We start from the raw sequence: 19666 nt of genomic DNA, 5'->3' as shown, positions 1-19666 counted from the left end.
GGATACCTCGTCCTGCTGGACTAAGAACTGTGTCAGTGTGGCGGGACGTCGAAATGAGATGGTGAATGGAGGAAATAAGGAGCATCAATCATCCCCAATTAAGTAACCCTTCTAGTTATAACAGACTGATACTGGCCAGTTAGGTATGTTTTAATTGGATAGGTTAAGGGTGATCCAGCCACATCAAGTGACCACCAGGGAATATCTGGTAAGTGGTGGGATTATGTACAAATGTTTTTCCTTGATGGATGTATCCATGTGTATCCTACCCCCCCCCCCTTCATTCAGTTAAACTAATATAATCTATACAGTCCACAATTAATTAATAGCGCCGTGCTTGAGGGTGCTACCCAATTTATGCTGGTCTCAGATAGATGTGGACAAGATTGTGAGGGTCGAGGGGCCACCTGTAGTGACCAGAGGTGGTTAAGTTTTCTCACATGTCTACACGGGGTGACTACGGTAAACAATATGGTTGTCTCCCAATGAGATTACTTGTATGTATATAATGTTGAGGTACATACAGGTAAGCACCCTATAAAAATTTTCCACGGTACTTAGTGGAGTGGAGTGACTTTCATTAGTTTCATTTTTCTTGAAATACCAGACGTATACTGTGAATTTCATATAACCTGTAGTTACCAGCGGTCGCAATATACACAACGAGAAGCAATTATTACTACAGAAAAAGCGTCCTTCCTCCAAAATTTCCACCAGTCAACTATAGTGATAATATAGCATTTATTGTGGTGGAGACGGAAAAAAACTAGAAAAGCTAGATACAGCGATTGATAAACAAGGGTTGAGGTCGACCGTTGGTCATTGTAGGAGCTGCAAGAAATCACCGGTTCTTCAACACGCAAGTTATACTTTTGTATCAATCAAATCACATATTACTCGGGTAGATAATTTCAAGTAGATCCTTCATGTGTTAGCCCAAATCACCGACTAGTATGTTTTAAATAAGTGACCCACTGATCAGATCAGATCGACTGGTCCGAACCCTCGACTGGTCCAAACCCTTGATGGTCCGAACCCCTGACTGGTTTCAAACGGTTTCGTTGGACAATAAAGCAGACTGTAAACGGATGGGGTTGTAGGCGCCCTTATCAAACACAAACAATAAATATAAATCAGGAACGTACACGGTAAGCTGTCCAATTAGTTAGAAATAGAAATACAAATAGCTAGAGCTTCATTTAAGGAGGTTATTAATAGAGTATTCAAGAGGTTGCTAGTAGAATTACAGTAAATCAACCATTTAAATCATTATGAAGCTGTGTGTAGTCTGCAGTCAATCAAACAAACGGGCTTCCACATGGATAAATTGTAATTTTTGTGGAAATTGGTGTCACGCCCCTTGTGCATATATCCAAGAACTAGCTACAAGCAGTGTTAAAACAGGGAAGTGTTTTTGGGTATGCCCAAATGAGGAAAATCTGTGGACTAAAATCACAAGGGTATTAAAAGAGGACAACATCAAAGCTGCTTTCATAGACAACCTGGAAGCTTTCTACAACAGATGGGAACATAAAAAGTCTGGGCTGAATGGTACTGCCCTTGATACTGGCCATGTAGTCAGAAACTGTAAGGCTGGAGGTGATGTCCTGGTAGTCAGTAAATGTGGGGCTGATAGTGCTGTCCTGGGAGACAGTAATAGTGAAGCTGGAGGTGCTGTCCTGGGAGACAGTAATGGTGAAGCTGGAGGTGCTGTCCTGGGAGACAGTAATGGTGAAGCTGGAGGTGCTGTCCTGGGAGACAGTAATGGTGAAGCTGGAGGTGCTGTCCTGGGAGACAGTAATGGTGAAGCTGGAGGTGCTGTCCTGGGAGACAGTAATGGTGAAGCTGGAGGTGCTGTCCTGGGAGACAGTAATGGTGAAGCTGGAGGTGCTGTCCTGGGAGACAGTAATGGTAAAGCTGGAGGTGCTGTCCTGGGAGACAGTAATGGTGAAGCTGGAGGTGCTGTCCTGGGAGACAGTAGTGGTGAAGCTGGAGGTGCTGTCCTGGGAGACAGTAATGGTGAAGCTGGAGGTGCTGTCCTGGGAGACAGTAATGGTGAAGCTGGAGGTGCTGTCCTGGGAGACAGTAGTGGTGAAGCTGGAGGTGCTGTCCTGGGAGACAGTAATGGTGAAGCTGGAGGTGCTGTCCTGGGAGACAGTAATGGTGAAGCTGGAGGTGCTGTCCTGGGAGACAGTAATGGTGAAGCTGGAGGTGCTGTCCTGGAAGACAGTAAATGTACGCATGAAGGAATGCATATAAATGGCCTCGACGGAGACAGGAGCTGTAGTGAGGAAACAAGTGTAATCAAAGAAAAGATAAAACTAATATTACAAACTAGTAATAACACAGAAGATAGCAAACAAGGAGACTCCACTAGCATTAGTGAGGATACATTACCAAAAACAACTGGTGAGAGCTCCATTGTTAGTACTAGTGAGGATAGGAAAGACACAGGTAAACATGCACCAACAGGGAATACAATCACAGAAACCCAAGGCAAACGGAAACCAAGCCTGTGCACATACTATGCACTTGGTATCTGCAGACATGGGAAATCTGGAAAAACAGATGGGACGTGCAACTATGACCACCCTAGAAAATGCCATGCCCATATGACAACAGGAAAATGCAAACTCCCTTCCTGTAAGCTTTTACACCCTGAAATGTGTCCCTCTTCAGTACAGGAAAGACTGTGCTATAACTTAAATTGCCAGGCACACCATCTAAAGGGGACAAAAGGTAACAAAACATCCAGGCCATGGGAAAACCTGGGTAGCCACAGCCACTCAAGAGGGAGAGGTTTTTTAGTGCCAGGAAGGAAAAAAAAACTGGCAGGAAATGGCAGAAATCGTACGCCAAATCCAGTCATTTCTGGAGTGGAACCACAGTTGATGGCCTCCACTCCAAACTAACAGATACAGATACTAGTGCCAGAAAAAAAGTCCTCCCCAGTACCACCAATACCACCAGTCCGATGACATTCTTCTTTGCAAATATACAGGGTCTAAAGCCAGCAACGAACAACAAAATACCTTTCATCCATGGACTGCTTGCAGAGGCAAAGGCAATGTTCGCGGCTTTCACAGAGACCCACATAAAGGATCACTTGGACAACGAAATATGGATCCCAGGTTACAACCTATACAGATGCGACAGAGTAAACAGGCAAAAGGGGGGGGGGGGATTGGCCTGTATAATGCAGAGTCACTTATTTGCACACAACTGCTTAATGCCTCAAATGACGTAGTGGAAGTTTTAGCAGTAAAGATCGAGAACCAAAACCTAGTCATTGTGGTAGTCTACGAGCCTCCGGATGCAACGTCCCAGCAATTCCAGGAACAGGCACCTTAAATGGAGGAATATAGCAAATAATGTTGTTGCAGTGATAACACCGGGAGGCAGCTCTTACGAGAATTCACACACACACACACACACACACTTCGTCCAAAGGTTGGACAAGTGTTGAAGAATTCTTTGTAACAAAATCCCATGATGCTGCAGTAGGTCTTCGTCCAACCTTTGGATGAAGACCTACTTCGACTAGTGGATGGTACCACTATGACCCCACCTCCTCCTGCTTTGCCTCACCTCACTACAGTATATAAGCCACGTCTACGGCCCTATGCTGTACATTCTACAAGATTGATGGACTGAACACATCGACTCCAGGCTGAGGGACTGATTACCTCAAACTCCTCTCCTTACGCCTTTCTATTTTGTAGTGGACTGATGAAGCCACTGTGTGGCAAAACGTTTCCTGAATAAAGATTCCCATATGTTGCTTAAGTGTCTCAATCTTCAACCTGTCGGTTTTTCAAACCATTCATCACACATGTAGGCCTACCAGCCTTTTCACGCTAAATTTGACGCTGCTAGAATTTTGGCGTAGATCTACGGTTTGGCCCCTGAACATAAAGCCGTAGGTCTATGGCACGGACCCTGAAAGGGTTAAGTTTGGAGTAATAATTAAATAGTTGAGCAATCATCAAGCACAATTTACAATAATGAAATTGAAAAAATTTTAAGTTTGTAGTAAATGATCAAATAGTTGAGCAGTCATAAATTATTTAAGAGTTTTTGTGTAATTGGTAGGTGTTAAGTATAGTGTTTGCAGTATAGTATGGTGTTAAGTATAGTGTTTGCAGTATAGTATGGTGTTAAGTATAGTGTTTGCAGTATAGTATGTGTTAAGTATACTGTTTGCAGTATAGTATGGTGTTAAGTATAGTGTTTGCAGTATAGTATGGTGTTAAGTATAGTGTTTGCAGTATAGTATGGTGTTAAGTATAGTGTTTGCAGTATAGTATGGTGTTAAGTATAGTGTTTGCAGTATAGTATGGTGTTAAGTATAGTGTTTGCAGTATAGTATGGTGTTAAGTATAGTGTTTGCATTCATGTTATTATTATTTCATGAGTCATGTTATTGGTCAGCCATGGGCTATTTAGTCTTTTTTTATTGTGATCTGCATAATCTCTTCTGTATGTACTTAGTGTATAAACTTGTGTATTACTTATGTTTTATGTACCTAAGATGCTCTTCCTACCACAGATTAAGCCATGAGTGAACGTACAACTCAGGATTTAAAGTCTTGTGACAGTAATGGTTCTCTGAATACAACAACAAAAGTGTTCTTCACTCCACCTTTGGACTGTGACATACAGAGAAGAGCTATACTTGAGAGGGTCCATCAGTGCCTAGCTGAAGGTTTGTTAAAAATGTCTTGCTTGTTTATTAACCCCTAAACGGTCCAAACATATATATACGTTCTTATGCGTAGCGCCCCAAACGTATATATACGTTTTAATTTTCCTGCCTCCAAATTTGGCACGATTGGCCTGATATGCCTGGTCAGCATAGAATTGGTCTTAACACTTGGTGTGTGCAGTATTAAAAAAATCTGGGACCACTTAGTACCCTGTGGGAGCGCCAGTTAAATTGAGCGCCAGCTAGAGCAAACAGTGCAGCAGACACCAAGGATTCACTGATGTAATGTCATATTAACACTCCTGTTTTAAGAGGAAAGTCATGTTAACCGCAAGTTTAGAGTCTGATGATCTCTGTCTATCTGTCTCTGTCTCTATCTGTCTCTATCTCTTTCAATTTGTCTTTGTCTATCTCTGTCTCACAGTACACATAAATACAAGTATACGTAGTATAAATAACCTAGGATAACCCAAAACTCCAAACAAAGTGCTATACTCTGCTTGAAGATGTGAGTAAAGGTGATGACGCAGTCTTGTGGCTCTCTCTGAGACAGAGAGCTAGATGGATAGACAGATAGACAGAGAGCTTGACAGACAGACAAATAGACAGACAGAAATGTTTGTATACCAGAAAAAACAAAGCGAGGGGAATGGTCATCTAATCTTATCAGCTGTACCCTCCCCCAACACTTAAAAAAAATGTGCTCTTTTTTTTCTGTGGGAAAAAACGAGTATATATATGTTTGGACGTTTAAGGGTTAAACAATATCTTAGTATTCTTATGGACCCCAATGAAAACAAGTCAAATTTTTTTACATTACATATTAGGTTATCTTGGGTTAAATTTTATGTAATTTACTATATAAAGCCATTGTAAAAGTTAGAGTTTTTTAAGACTGGCCATCTTCCACTGAGGTAGGTAGGGTGACTTTAAAATAGGGGAAACTCAGTGTTATTCACTCAATTACTGTCCTGCCAGAAGTGTCTGACACATTTTTGTTATTTGGAGCTTATAAGTTTTGCTTAAAAACATTGTCTTGATGGAAGTTTGTTTTGTTTATCATATTATTGTATGTAACAATAATGAATTTTAAGTAGTATAAGTGTATCCTAACATAAGATGTATATGGTTCCTTATTTTTATCAGGAAATGAGAATGTGTCATGTGAGGTGATTTACTTGGGTCAAGTTGAATGGGAATCAGTAGGCCAAGTTTCAAGTCTGACCTACCATGTCATGTCCTTGTGCCGGAAGTTTCACCTCCTGCCATCTGCACGATCCATCCTTCTCTCCTTACATGACCAGTACCAGGCCATTCAGCTATGTTTGGCAAGAACAAACAAAAAAGTAAGGCATATTCGTATTGTATAATTATTAATGTATTCTAATCATAGGGATGCTTCTTACTTTGTTCTATTTTTCACTTCATTCTAGATACATAAGTGCCCTGGAAATAATCTTATCCTATTGATTGCCTTTTTGGCCAGCCTGTTGCCGTTGATCGCCTGCTGGCTCATATATCCATTAAAGCCTAGTTGATCAGGCTCTTGACAGAGGTAGTTATTCAGTTTTCTCTTGAAAAAATTAGCATTTGTTCTATCAGTACCTCTTTTATCTGCTGGTAGCAGGTTCAAGTGTCTTGGACCACTGATATTGGCAGTGTTCTTGAAGAACATGGTGACACAAATAAAACCAGGAAAATGATGGGGTGGAGAGTGAAAACTTTCAACACAAGGGAACTACCACTAATGGTGACACTTTTCAAATCACTTGTGCTCTTTCACTTACAGGGCAGGAAAGATCAGAGCAGGAACAAATACAGAGATCTTTAACAACCCACATAGAACCAATAAAGCATTTAAATTACTGGGAATACCTTAGAATCCTAAATATGTATTTGCTGGAATGGAGGAGAGAGATACAATAATACTGGAGTGAGAGAGATGGGAGAATGTGCAAATAAACCCAGTGAAAAACAGTTGTTGTGGGCACAATAATTGAACATTGTTTCATCATCCACAGGCCCAAACTATTAAGCACTGTATCAAAACATATCATGACTACCATAATTATCACTGTTGCTGTTAGATGGTTGTGAAGTGTGTGGTAACTGCATTCTGAGTATTGCTTATAGCACACTTCCTGACCTGCTACATCACCCTGCATATTTCAGTTTCACTGGCAAATATTGTGCCACTGTCAGTAGAATCATCACTTGCCTCACCAACACAGAAGTTCTCATCGCTGTACTCATTATCTGTGCTTAGATTTTAGGCAAAACAATGAGAAAACTTCAATTTCTTCTTGCATTGTTGTTGGTTGATTGCTGGTTAGGAGACCCCAGTGTTAGAAGGCAGATGATCGTCAGCATTTGGGCTGTTATTAGGTACATTCCTGGTGTTACTGTCATCCATATGAATACTAATCTCATAGAACTCCAAGTCCACTAGCATACACAATACCCCACACACCCCAGAGTTTTTTCTATACTACACACACCCACTGTGCAGACCTGTTTTCTCTAATGTAGGCCTATCCAGGATGAAGATGAATTTTGGATGTGCTAGAATTTAAGTGTAAATTTACATCAGAAGTTTAAACCTTTCAGTGGTTATGCTGTAGTAGCTTGGCTTTAAGCTCACTGTCCATCACTTAGTACTATGTGATGAACCCAGCTCACTCAAATCAAATCAAATCAAATCAAAGTTTATTCTCTATAAGGATTACAATGTGGGGTTTACAGATTTTGGTTATTATGTGGTTTACATGTAATAAAATACTAATTACAGAGGGGGCCACTAGAATACCTAGCATGGCTAGGCATTTCGGGCAAACTTAGATTAATTCTTAACCCTAAATTATTACAAATTGTGGAGTAAGTTGACTAAATACTAAGTGACTAAATACTAAATGACTAAATACTATTTTGTGAGTTTAGCAATGTGAATGCTTTTGTTTTGGCATAATACATAGTTTCTATATTGGATTATCACAAGTAAACTTGTGACTAGTTAGGAATCATTATTTTAAGATTAAGACATGTATTTTTGTGCTTATAGTCAAATGGGTGAGTGAGTGTAAGTGTGAACCACCAGGTGGTTTTTATGTAGTTAGTTGACGGGGTGTATCAGGGAGATAAGATGTTTTCTAACAGTAGTTTTGAAGGTGATGAATGTGTCTGCAGTTCTAGAGTTTTCAGGTAGGGTGTTCCAGATTTTAGGGCCTTTGACATACATTGAATTTTTGTAAAGGTTTAGTTGGACACGGGGAATGTAGTAGAGATGTTTGTGTCTGGTGTTATGCTTGTGGGTCCTGTCACAACTATCAAGAAAGCATTTTAGGTCAAGGTTAATATTGGATTTTAAGGTCCTGTATATGTAGATTGCACAGTAGTAAGTGTGGATGTTCTGAACAGAGAGTAAGTTTAGATCTATGAAGAGTGGGGGGTGTGTTGCCAGGGATGGGATTTAGTGATTATTCTTACTGTGGCTTTTTGTTGAGTTATTATTGGCTTTAGGTGTATTTTAGCAGTTGATCCCCAAGCACAAATAGCATAGGTGAGGTATGGATAAGTGAGTGAATGGTATAGTGCGAGAAAGGCATTTTTGAGAAGGGCATTTTACTATGAGCAGCAAATTTTAGCCTAGGTATGACAATTTTTTTTTTGGTGAGTGTGCACCATATAAAAATAAAAAAAATCCTGCCCCACACAGTGTATGATGGAAGAAACAAAACTGTGACTCTGTATGTGGTTTAACCCTTTCACTGTTGGTGACGTATAGGTATGGCTTACAAGCCAGTGTTGTTGACGTATTAATATGCCAAAATTCTAGCAGCTTCAAATCTAGTAGGAGAAAGCTGGTAGACCTACATGTGAGAGAATGGGTCTGCGTGGTCAGTGTGTACAGTATAAAAAAAATTCTGCAGCAAGCAGTGCATAATGAGAAAAAAAACTCGATCGTGTTTTGGTTTAAAACGCCGACTTTGAGGTGTGTTTTCATATGGTATTTATGGTTGTATTCTCATTTTCTTGGTCTCATTTGATAGAATGGAAGATATAAAAATAGAGATGATTTTGATTGGTTTTACGATGAAAAGTACCTTGAAATGTTCGATTTTTGCCAGTGTTCAGGAGTAAACAAATGACGTCACTGTCCAATACACGCCCAACTGACCAGTCTGATATGCAGTCATGAATGGGTTGACATTATTTATACAATTATTACAATAATGCAATAGTCTGCATAACAGTTTAACTTCTATTTTTTGTGTGAATAAAAATTCGAAAAGGAAAGCAAGAGTAATATATGAGGGGCCAGGGGACGTGACTAATGACCAGAGAAAATGTTATTTTAGTGCTAGAATGTCTGCATTGTTTATTCTGGACCCTATTTTGAAATTGATATCTTTTGAAATTTGTGTGAAATTGGTCAAATTGCCAATTTTTGACCACTTTATAGGGTAGTTGAAATCGGTAAATGGGTGGTTTCTTGTACTCAATCGATAAAACAAATGGAGTGGAGTTCTAGAGAAATAACTATGAGTTTGGTCGACGGGAACAATGGAATTGGCTGAAAATGGGGCTCAAAGTGGGCGAAAACACCTATGTGTATATATCGCCGAGACCACTAACTTCCTGAGAGCATAATTCTGTAAGTTTTCCCATCAAGTTTTGTACTTTTAGTGTCATTACCATTGGGAGAAGATTCTCTATCATTTCATAAGAAAAGAAATAATTTTTTTTTTTTTAATTTTAAGACACTGAGAGGAAATTTGTGAGCAGGGGGTCTCGACAGTGAAAGAGTTAAAATATGACTTTGCAGCATATTTTTGGATGGTTTTTATTGTTTTATTCTCAGTTACTTGGTATCATTTGATAGAATGGAAGACATATTACTGAAATAGAGATGGATTTTGATTGGATTCAGGACTGGAAGTAGCTTGAAATTGAGCTCAAAGTAGCGGAAATACATAAAGGGCCCCTGCCTACAAATCAATTTAAGGCCCTACTTAGAAATTGCCTCATCACTCAAAATTAACCAGACAAACATTATACTTAACACCTACCAGTTACTCAAAAAACTCCTAAATAATTTATGATTGCTCAACTATTTGATCAGTTACTTCAAACTTAAAATTGTTTCAATTTCATTATTGTAAATTGTACCAAGTCATTCCCAGGATTCAGCCAACATTCATCCTCACCCACTCCTCGCCTCCTAGTTGACAGCATCCCATCAACCATGGCAAACACACAAGACCTCTTCACCCCAACCGACAGCACTGACTACAGCTTATCAACATCCCCAGGTACGGCACCGGTGTACAGTCCTCTTCAACAACACACCATGCAGAAGATTTTACAAGAAAATTATATCCTCAAACTACAAAATGAAACCTATGAAAAAAGGATTACAGATTTAGAACGTTCTCCAGTAACAAACAAACAAGCAAACAAACAGACAAAATTTATTTCTTTGCAAGATTACATTGAGATTATGAAATTACAATGAGTTGCAGTGCAAAAAGAGCTACTACCATGCCTAGGCATTATGGGCAGACTTAATTTAATGGCTTAGAGATTACTTAATACTAAAGAAATTGATCATAGTTTGTTTAAGTTGCCTATCTTTTTTATGGTTATAGTTGACAGTAATTTTACTCTAATTACAATAGTTTCAAAAATAAATATTGAAATTATATTATGGGAATATAACATTGTGAGTTGTTGAAAGTAGTTTACAGTATGAGAATGCTACAAGGATCATTGAACTGGAGACAAAACTAACAAACTTGACAGCAAAGACCAAACAACGCACAGACATGCAAACAAATCTCATTAGCCACACTGAACAAGTAGCTTCCCTAACAACTAAGTTATCAGAGGCTGAATGAGACTGGTGGACAAACATGGACTCTTATCATGTGGGGTTCGAACACGTGGATAGGGTAAAGTAATACTCACGTAGGCTGGTAGTACGTATATTACGGATAATGTGGGTAGCGCCAAACAGCCGGCCTGCCTCCTTGCTCACTCTCGTATAACTGACTGCCCACAGTACCCATATGTGAGGGGGTCTTTGAATACTGCTGTGGTCAGCACAATATGAATACAGACAGTGACTCAGGCAGAGACGGTTGGTAGTGAGTCATCTACTGGTACACTGGTTACTGGTAACTGGTTACTACTACTGAGAGCTCGGCGACGCTAACGTATGTCGTCCCGACATACAACTAATACAAACTAGAGATGGCAGGTATACGGCTTGGGCTGATTCTATACAATGTCAAAGTACACAACAATTAAACATTATAACATACATAAGTAGAACATTGGAATGGAAGCTTACATAACTGAAACTGTAATGCAATACAAGGTATAATATAGCACAACTCATCGAATGAAACTCAACGTTAAGATTACACAATAGAAGTGATAAAAAAAAAATTTGATCGATCGATCTGTATTCATGTGATCTACGGATTCTGAGGAAGGAATATATACAAAGAAAGAAGTGTTTAACAGAAAGGCAGATTCAGTGCACTCAAATCTAGACTGTTAACTCTCAGAATTCGGAGAGAACGTGAACACAAAAAAAAAAATTCTTGAATACTGATAAGTTGATACTGTAATTATTCATCTATACAGGTTATTTACATTTAACCCCAACTCTGCTAGGGTAAGATTGACATATGCAGAATGGGTGTCATCTCTGGGAGGATCAAACTCTGTTGCACTGGCTAACTCATGCTGTATTTGAGGCAAATCTGAATTGGTAGTTACAAATGATACTTGAGGATTTCTCAATACCTGTCGTGTACGTAGGGAATAACGACATTCAGGTTGATCGTCTGACTGAGTATCAGAGGAAGAGAGTACAGGATCAGGAGGATTGTCAGAGTCTGTCACATTAGTCTGGATTGGAACTTCATTATCATCACATACTAACTTCATATGATCTAAATGCGATTCTTTATACTGACCAGTACTAATCTCTCTAACCTTATACTTATTACCAGTGATATGTTCAACTACTCGATAAGGACCAACAAACTTTTGATCAAGCTTTGGCATTGCAGACGTTTTGTTAAAGTTAGTCAGCATAACTCCCGAACCTACTTTGATTTTGGATGGCTTTGCTCGAGTGTTTGCGACTCTTGTAAATTCTGCTGTTGATTTATGAAGTGTTTCACGGATTCTTCTAAAAACACTTTGAGCTAAGCTGGTACGAGTTGCTTTGAAATCATCAGGGTTGTAATTTGGTTTCGGATTAGAATATAACAACTCATAAGGCAAACGTTTATCTACACCATACAATGCATAATGTGGAGTGTCACCTATAGAAACATTGTAAGCAGAATTTATAGCACACTGCACATCAGGTATAACTTCATCCCAAGTTTCACTGTTGGGATTGATAGTGGCTCTCAAGACATCAAGTACTTTCTTATTGGTTCGTTCCGCTAACCCATTGCTGGCAGGATGATGAGGAACAATGGTGGATTTAGAGATCTTGTACAAGGTGCACAACTTTTCAAGAATTTCATTACAGAATTCACCTCCATTATCTGTTACTAGGGACTTAGGGGTGGTATGCCTGCAGATAATGCATTCTTTAAACGACTTAGCTACTGTCTCGGCAGTTTTATCTACAATAGGAACTAACTCACAATATCTGGTGAAATGGTCTACCATAACACACAGATGTTTGTTGCCTTGGAGGGAACATTGGAAATTAGTTAACAAATCTAGCGCAACTCTTTCCCACGGTTCGCTAGTAGTTGGATACACTTGGATTGGATTAGGGCCATTAGCATTACCTTTATGTTGCATGCAGACACTACATTTCTTAACATACTCAGAAATATCAGTTGCCATACGAGGCCAAAAGTATTTCAATCTGGCTTGTTTTACTGAACGATCCATACCAGGGTGTGCAACACCTGGTACATCGTGAACTAGCTGTAAGGCTACATTCACTAGTGACTGTGGAATTACTAACTGGTATACTCTTCTGCTAGGAGTACCCAACTCGGCTGTTCGATACAGTAATTCTTGGTTCATGACAAAGTCACTGATGGGTGCTGGTGGCTTCACAGTCAGAATAAGATCTTCCTGGAGCAGGAATCAAATCACCAGAACACAAGGGATTGGTTCTTTCTTACTGGAGGAATGAACAAACTCGGTGGAGTGGATGACTCCCTCCGGTTGAAAAAAAAAATTAACGCTATAACACGCAATATGAGCAAGGGAGAACGAATCTACTATCTCAAACTGCAAGCACAGGAGAAAAGAAATGAACACGGTGAACAATGCTGATATTCAATTTGAGTCGCACACAGTGACACGAGGTATCAGCTATAAACTTCACTTACAAACGTTAACAACGTGGAAGTTACTCGAGAAATAACTTCTTACAATGCACTGATTACTGTCAACTAGGATGGGATCACAATCTGAAACACGGACAACAACAACACTCAAGTGAGCACACTAGCCACAGAAACGTCTTTCTGCAACGGCTTGTGGCATCAGCAAGAGATGGCATAACTTGTTGCAAGTAAAGTTCTTCTCAAAGCGTCCCCTGGGAAGGAACGAATACTTGAACAAGTTGCCATCGCAAGGATAGTAGGCGCACTATCCTGCGTGCATGATATTGTGGCTGGAGTCCAGACAGGAGTGACAGTATTACTAGTGCCTGACCGCTCGGCTACGTTAATAAGTAATTCACGGATCTATAGGAACTTAATCTGAACTTCACATTTCGCAGCACTTTAACAAATCTCAGATACAAGCTGTGAGAACAAACACATTGCTCAAGGGCTAGGTATTGTCTTTCAGTAAGTAAGGGAATGTTGGTACTGTGGACTGATTCATATTGACTTTGACTGGCATGATACACTAAGTGAACAGTCAAAAGTGACTGGGACATGATCTCAGGTTAAATAATAAAATAAAAATATGAAGAAAAAAAACTGATTGAACACTTTAACTCTTAATTGTAAATTAGACAAAACAATTTACTCAAACAGAGTAAAGAAAACACTTTACGTTAAAAGTAATTGAAATTACATCAAGAGTGAATTTGTTCAAAGAAATATGAACAATATGAATAAAAATAAAACAAAGGAACAAAACAAAAGTTTAACACTTACAAGTGGCAGGGCACACAACACTTACAAGTGGCGGGGCACACAACACTTAATCACGTATTCATTATTTTAGTATATTCTTACAACAAAATCTTGCTGTGACTGATACGACAAAAATTTGCTGGCAAAAATAATGGTACACAAGTCTGCGAAAAAATTAGAGGAATGAGACACTGCTGGCATACGAAAAAAAGGTACACATAGAAATAAATGGATAATTTGGTATACTGGGGTGAATATCACTGCATGAACTACAATGACAATTACTGGAGAATACAATGCTGAAAGAATACAATAAAAAAAATGAATCACTTCACACGGAGTGACTGACTGGTACACTACACAATAATACTTACTACAGACAGAGAGTAGCATAAAAAAAAACACAGATAAAAAAATATGAGATGAGTGAATAACACTGAAAAATATTGCAAAAAAAAATGAGTCAAAGAAACACTGAGTCTACACTGAAAACACAAGGTTTAGAGTACACAAGAAATTCACTATAAATGTCTCACACACGCAAATGTCTTTAAATGCAAGAAAAATGTCTCTAAACAGAAAATTATCACAGAAGTCTGTAGTAGTCAACGGTGATGACTGGTGATGAGGAAAGTTGTCCTGCGCGGTGATACGCCGACACTCACACTGTCGTCGTGAAGAAATGCGCTTTCTCGGTGAACTCACATAACTGGCTTTATCGGTGGCGCTCAGCTACAATCTCTTGACCAATTACGTGAGCCAAAACAGTTCTAGGACCCGGTACAAGGGTGCAAACAACCACAGGTAGATGAGGTGGGTGGCTGGTGGTGGGGTGGTGTGAGTAGAGTGGTGGTGGTGGGTGTGACTCTCGCTGGCGCTCACTGGCGCGCACTCCACTCACTACCCACGAAGGTGGCTTGATAAGCCACTCTATGCCACAGGAATGGTGAAATTCACTCTTAGCATCCAAGCACAAAGCGATATAGACAATACTTCAGAGGAACTTGGGTTACTTTTTACTGCGTGGCTTACTTCTCTCTCTCAGCTGGGTTGGCTGACTGGCTTAACCCACGAGAATGGCTGACTGGAAGACGGGTAACGATGCACACAGCACGGAGGAGCAGGTGGATGACAGAAGACAGGCTGGATGACAGGCTGACTGGCGTTCACTTCCACAGTCTGGCTTACTGACTGGCTTAATTGCAAAATCCGGGTCAACCCCTCGGAGATTGAAGCAATTAGCACACGAACTAAGCCAGGAAGCTTGAAACGGCTGCAACAGGCTTGCAGGCTGGAGGTGGAGGTTGTGAGGGGAGCGAGTAGCTTGAGATGGGTGAGACGGTTCACCTTTGACCCGCCGGCTACTCACAAACAGTCTTCTAACCTCTTGAAATACCCTTAAAAAGTTTAATTTCCACGCTCCACACCGGTGCCACCATTTATCATGTGGGGTTCGAACACGTGGATAGGGTAAAGTAATACTCACGTAGGCTGGTAGTACGTATATTACGGATAATGTGGGTAGCGCCAAACAGCCGGCCTGCCTCCTTGCTCACTCTCGTATAACTGACTGCCCACAGTACCCATATGTGAGGGGGTCTTTGAATACTGCTGTGGTCAGCACAATATGAATACAGACAGTGACTCAGGCAGAGACGGTTGGTAGTGAGTCATCTACTGGTACACTGGTTACTGGTAACTGGTTACTACTACTGAGACTCTCAGTGGAGTGCATGATGCCTGTAGTATCAAAGGGACTTACTGGAACAAGATAAAGTGCAAGATACTGTTATTGTAAACAGTCCCAGCTTACCAACAAACACAAACCAGGACAGTTGCACACAAAATGATCTTCAGCAAATTAAAGACAAGATGCAGATTAACATTAAAGCGGCCCATATCAAGGAGGCCCGACTGCTAGGCAGACTGGGTCAAAAACAAAGTGTGATGCTAAGATTTCACTTGGCATGATAAAAGGACCTTATAAATTCTTCCATCCAGGTGAATTGTGGAGTGTTTGTTAATGAATGTTTAACAAGAAAGCAACAAAACCTACTATACAGACTTCGTTAACTCAAACGTGATAATAGTGATAGAATTAAAATATGTTTCACTCATGATGGCACAATCATAGTGAAATGGTCAGACACGGGTCAAGGGTACAAAATAACAAATGAACATGACCTATTGAGGTTTCTTCAGATTGCTGACCTGACTGAGTCTGGGTAATCCAACAATCTCATCGATATCAACCATGTATAGTGCATCATGTATAGTGTTAATTGCCTCACTTTTATTATTTTTATTATTGAATATATAGTGCCTTACTTCAATTTCTTGTTCTTTTTTTATCTACTGCCATGATAACAATATTATCAATAAAAGATTATATTGAAAAGTATTGCGCATTCATTTGTGTAACAAAAAATGGTATACGTACATATATTTTTTTATAGTCAACTCCAAATGCCCTATTTTACTTACTGATATCTACTACTCTAATGAACTAAAATGTATTAAATCTACCTGCACCAGGGATGACTGTGGTGAATATATATTTGCCAAATTCACATCCAAAAACCTAAAAAAAAACATAGCAGTTGAAGTAGTCTACAGACTACCTCACACTAATACTACTTACACATTTACTGACAACTAAAGAAACCTGATTCAGAGATGAATAAATACCACCTGCTACTTGCTGGTGACTTTAGTATAAACCTCATTCAAGCAGCTGACCCCCAAGTAGCTGATTTCACAAACACTGTGAACAGCTGCTTGCTACTACCATCTACAGCGGAACCCTGGTTTTTGTCCAGTCTGGATATCGTACAATTCAGTTTTCAATCACTTTTTCGGCGAATTTTTACCCCGGGTTTCATACATCCGCTTGGAAATCGTCCATATCAGATGCGTCCGCCTGGGCCGCTCATATGTTTGTGATACTAATAGGTAATAATAATCACTCTTGGGCACATTAAATTTCATATTTTAGGTTAATATAGACATTTTCATTAATCCATCTATGATATTTTCTTCAAAAATTATATAAGAAACACATTACATAGCATATAAACATGCCTTTGTTACTCGTTCACTAAGAGTGTCCCTCTACTCTTAACGCCATAGTAATAATACAGATCTCCCTCAACATTCGCGAGGGTCAGGAGATCAAGAACATCGTGAATGTTGAAAAATTGCAAATGTTTTGTGCCCCAATGTGTTGTAGGAAAATATAATACAATACTGCTTCCTTATTAACCTATTGGACCATGAACAATCATAAAACACATGAAAACATTGTAAAATATTGTACTCTATAGTACTACATACATGTTATAGTTTAATAACAAATAATGCACAAACAAAACACTCACCACTTATTAGGCCGACAAACTGATGACTTGTGATGATGACAATGACAATGATGATAGTGATGATAGCCATGCAGCTACTGATGACAGTTGAATGGAGGTGATTATATGGAGTGTAACTGCTCAAATTACCTGACCTACACTTGTCTAGCAGTTTCACCTTCTGCTCCAGATTCATAACTTTTTTGAATGCTTAGGGGTTGGCTCATCAATAGCAGTTGCTGCTTGCTTGGGGGCCATACTTGGGGGGCCAGATGTTGCACATGTGTCTTAACTTTCATACTGTCGGTATTTTATACCTTTCTTGCACATCTCACACTATGCAAAAATGCAATGCACATAAGAATAAGATTAAGAAGTTTATTTTGACATGATACGTAGTTGTACAGATGAATATAATAGTTGGGTGCACATGCCAAAAAGCCCTCTGTATGCAGAGAATTTCATGCAAACTTAAAAATTAACTTAACCCTTAAACTGTCCAAACGTAGATCTGTCTTCACTGCCAGTGCTCCAAATATTTTGAGGGCAATTTTCTGTGTTTAATACATAAGACCAAAAAAAAAAAAAAAAAATTTAGGATCAGTACTTACTGAGATATAAGACCGCGAAGTTGGCACTGGATGCTCACCTGATGGCAACATCAAGTCTTGCTGCTTGCAGAAGTGTTGCCGATATACTTTTTTTCTCGTTTTTATTTTAATTTACAGTACAGTGGATCCTTGGTTTTCTTGTTCAATATATTCCAATGCAATCAGTGAAAACGGAAACCATTGTCCCCATAAGAAATAATGTAAATTCAATTAATCCGTTCCAGACACCCAGAAGTATTAACCCTTTGACTGTTTCAGGCCCCTCTCTGAAACTGTCATTCTATGTCGCTCAATTTTTGAAAAAAAAAAAATAATTTTTTCTTATGAAATGATAGAGAATCTTTTCCCGATGGTAATGACACCAAAAGTTCGAAATTTGGTTGAAAACTCATGGAATTATGCTCCCGCGAAGTTAGCGGTCTCGGCGACATATGCGTAAAGGCGATTTCGCCGACTTTGAGCCCTATTTTCAGCAAATTCCATTGTTCCAGTTGACCAAACTCATAGCTATTTCTTTAGAACTCCATTTTATCTATCAGCTGAGTACAAGAAACCTCCCATTTACTAATTTGGACTACCCAATATGGTGGTCAGAAATTGGCAATTTAGCCAATTTCACGCAAACTAAAAAAGATGTCAATTTCAAAATAGGGTCCAGAATAAACAAGGTAGACATTCGTGGCACTAAAATAACATATGCTCTGTTCATTAGTCACATCTCTAGGCCCCTCTTATATTATTATTGCTTTCTATTTTGATTTTTTATTCATACAAAAAAATACAAAATTTACTGTTATGCAGACTACTGCATTATTGTAAAAATGGTATAAATAATATCAGTGCACTAGTGAAAGAATATTAGACTCCTCAGTTGACGTGTATTGGACGTGTGGTGTGATTTATTTACTCCTGAACATTGGTAAAAATCGAACATTTCCGCTACTTTGAGCTCAGTTTCAAAGCCGTTTTCATCGTCAAAGTAATGACAATCATCTCTATTTCTGTAATATGTTTTCCATTTTATCACCTAAGACCATGAAAACGCGAATACAATGATAAATACCATATGAAAATACACCTCAAAGTCGGCGTTTTATTCCAAAAAAACGATCAGTTTTTTTTTTCTCATTACGCAATGTGTGCTGCAGGATTTTTTTTATGTGGTGCACACTGACCACACAGACCCATTCTCTCACATGTGGGCCTACCAGCTTTCTCCCGCTTGATTTGAAGCCGCTAGAATTATTGAGTATATATACCTCAGAAACATTGGCTCGTAAGACATATTTATACGTCAAAAACAGTCAAAGGGTTAACAAAAATTATTTTTTACCTTAAAGATAGATTTACATGTACAAAAGAATGAACATTCAAGATTACACTTACCTTTATTGAAGGCTGTTGTTGATGGATGGAAGACAGGGAGGAGGGGAGAGAGAAGAGAGGCTATTGTTTGGAAGGGGAATCCCCCTCCATAAGGACTCTAGGTACCAAGTCCTTATCAAGGGTCACTTCCCTTGCCACATCCCTAGATTCAATATAGAGTTACATGCAGAAAAAAATGGCCAATAAATATAAAGCACTAATAAAATGTATAAATGAACATTTAAGATCACACTTACCTTTATTGAAGACTTGTTGGTGTATGGCAGACAGGGTGGAGGGGAGAGGGAGGAGAATTTATTGTTGGAGACAGGACAATATGCTTCAATATGACACTAATATCAACTCTGCAGCTTATTTATCTATCACAATTCAACTAATATGACATAATAAACAATATTAATAACATAGAAACATGACATATACTCTAGAATGAATAAAATGTGCCATTATGCATGTCACAACTGGTGTTCTGTT

General features: G+C 39.1%; 1 protein-coding gene across 1 annotated transcript in view; it reads left to right on the top strand.

The window, feature by feature from the left end:
• The first annotated feature begins 734 nt into the window (after positions 1–734).
• LOC128687119 (PCNA-interacting partner) overlaps positions 735–19666 on the top strand; it is an 89435-nt gene continuing 70503 nt past the window's right edge. Inside the window, exons 1-3 of the mRNA XM_070098334.1 lie at positions 735–1148; positions 4550–4705; positions 5852–6051. Of these exons, the coding sequence (XP_069954435.1) occupies positions 4558–4705; positions 5852–6051 (348 nt within the window). The 5' untranslated portion in view covers positions 735–1148; positions 4550–4557. The remainder of the gene's footprint in view (positions 1149–4549; positions 4706–5851; positions 6052–19666) is intronic.

This window comes from Cherax quadricarinatus, chromosome 62 (assembly GCF_038502225.1).
Source record: "Cherax quadricarinatus isolate ZL_2023a chromosome 62, ASM3850222v1, whole genome shotgun sequence".
NCBI classification, from domain to species: Eukaryota; Metazoa; Arthropoda; class Malacostraca; order Decapoda; family Parastacidae; genus Cherax; species Cherax quadricarinatus.
Note: the sequence above shows the minus strand (reverse complement) of the source record. Positions and strands in the feature narration are given on the sequence as shown.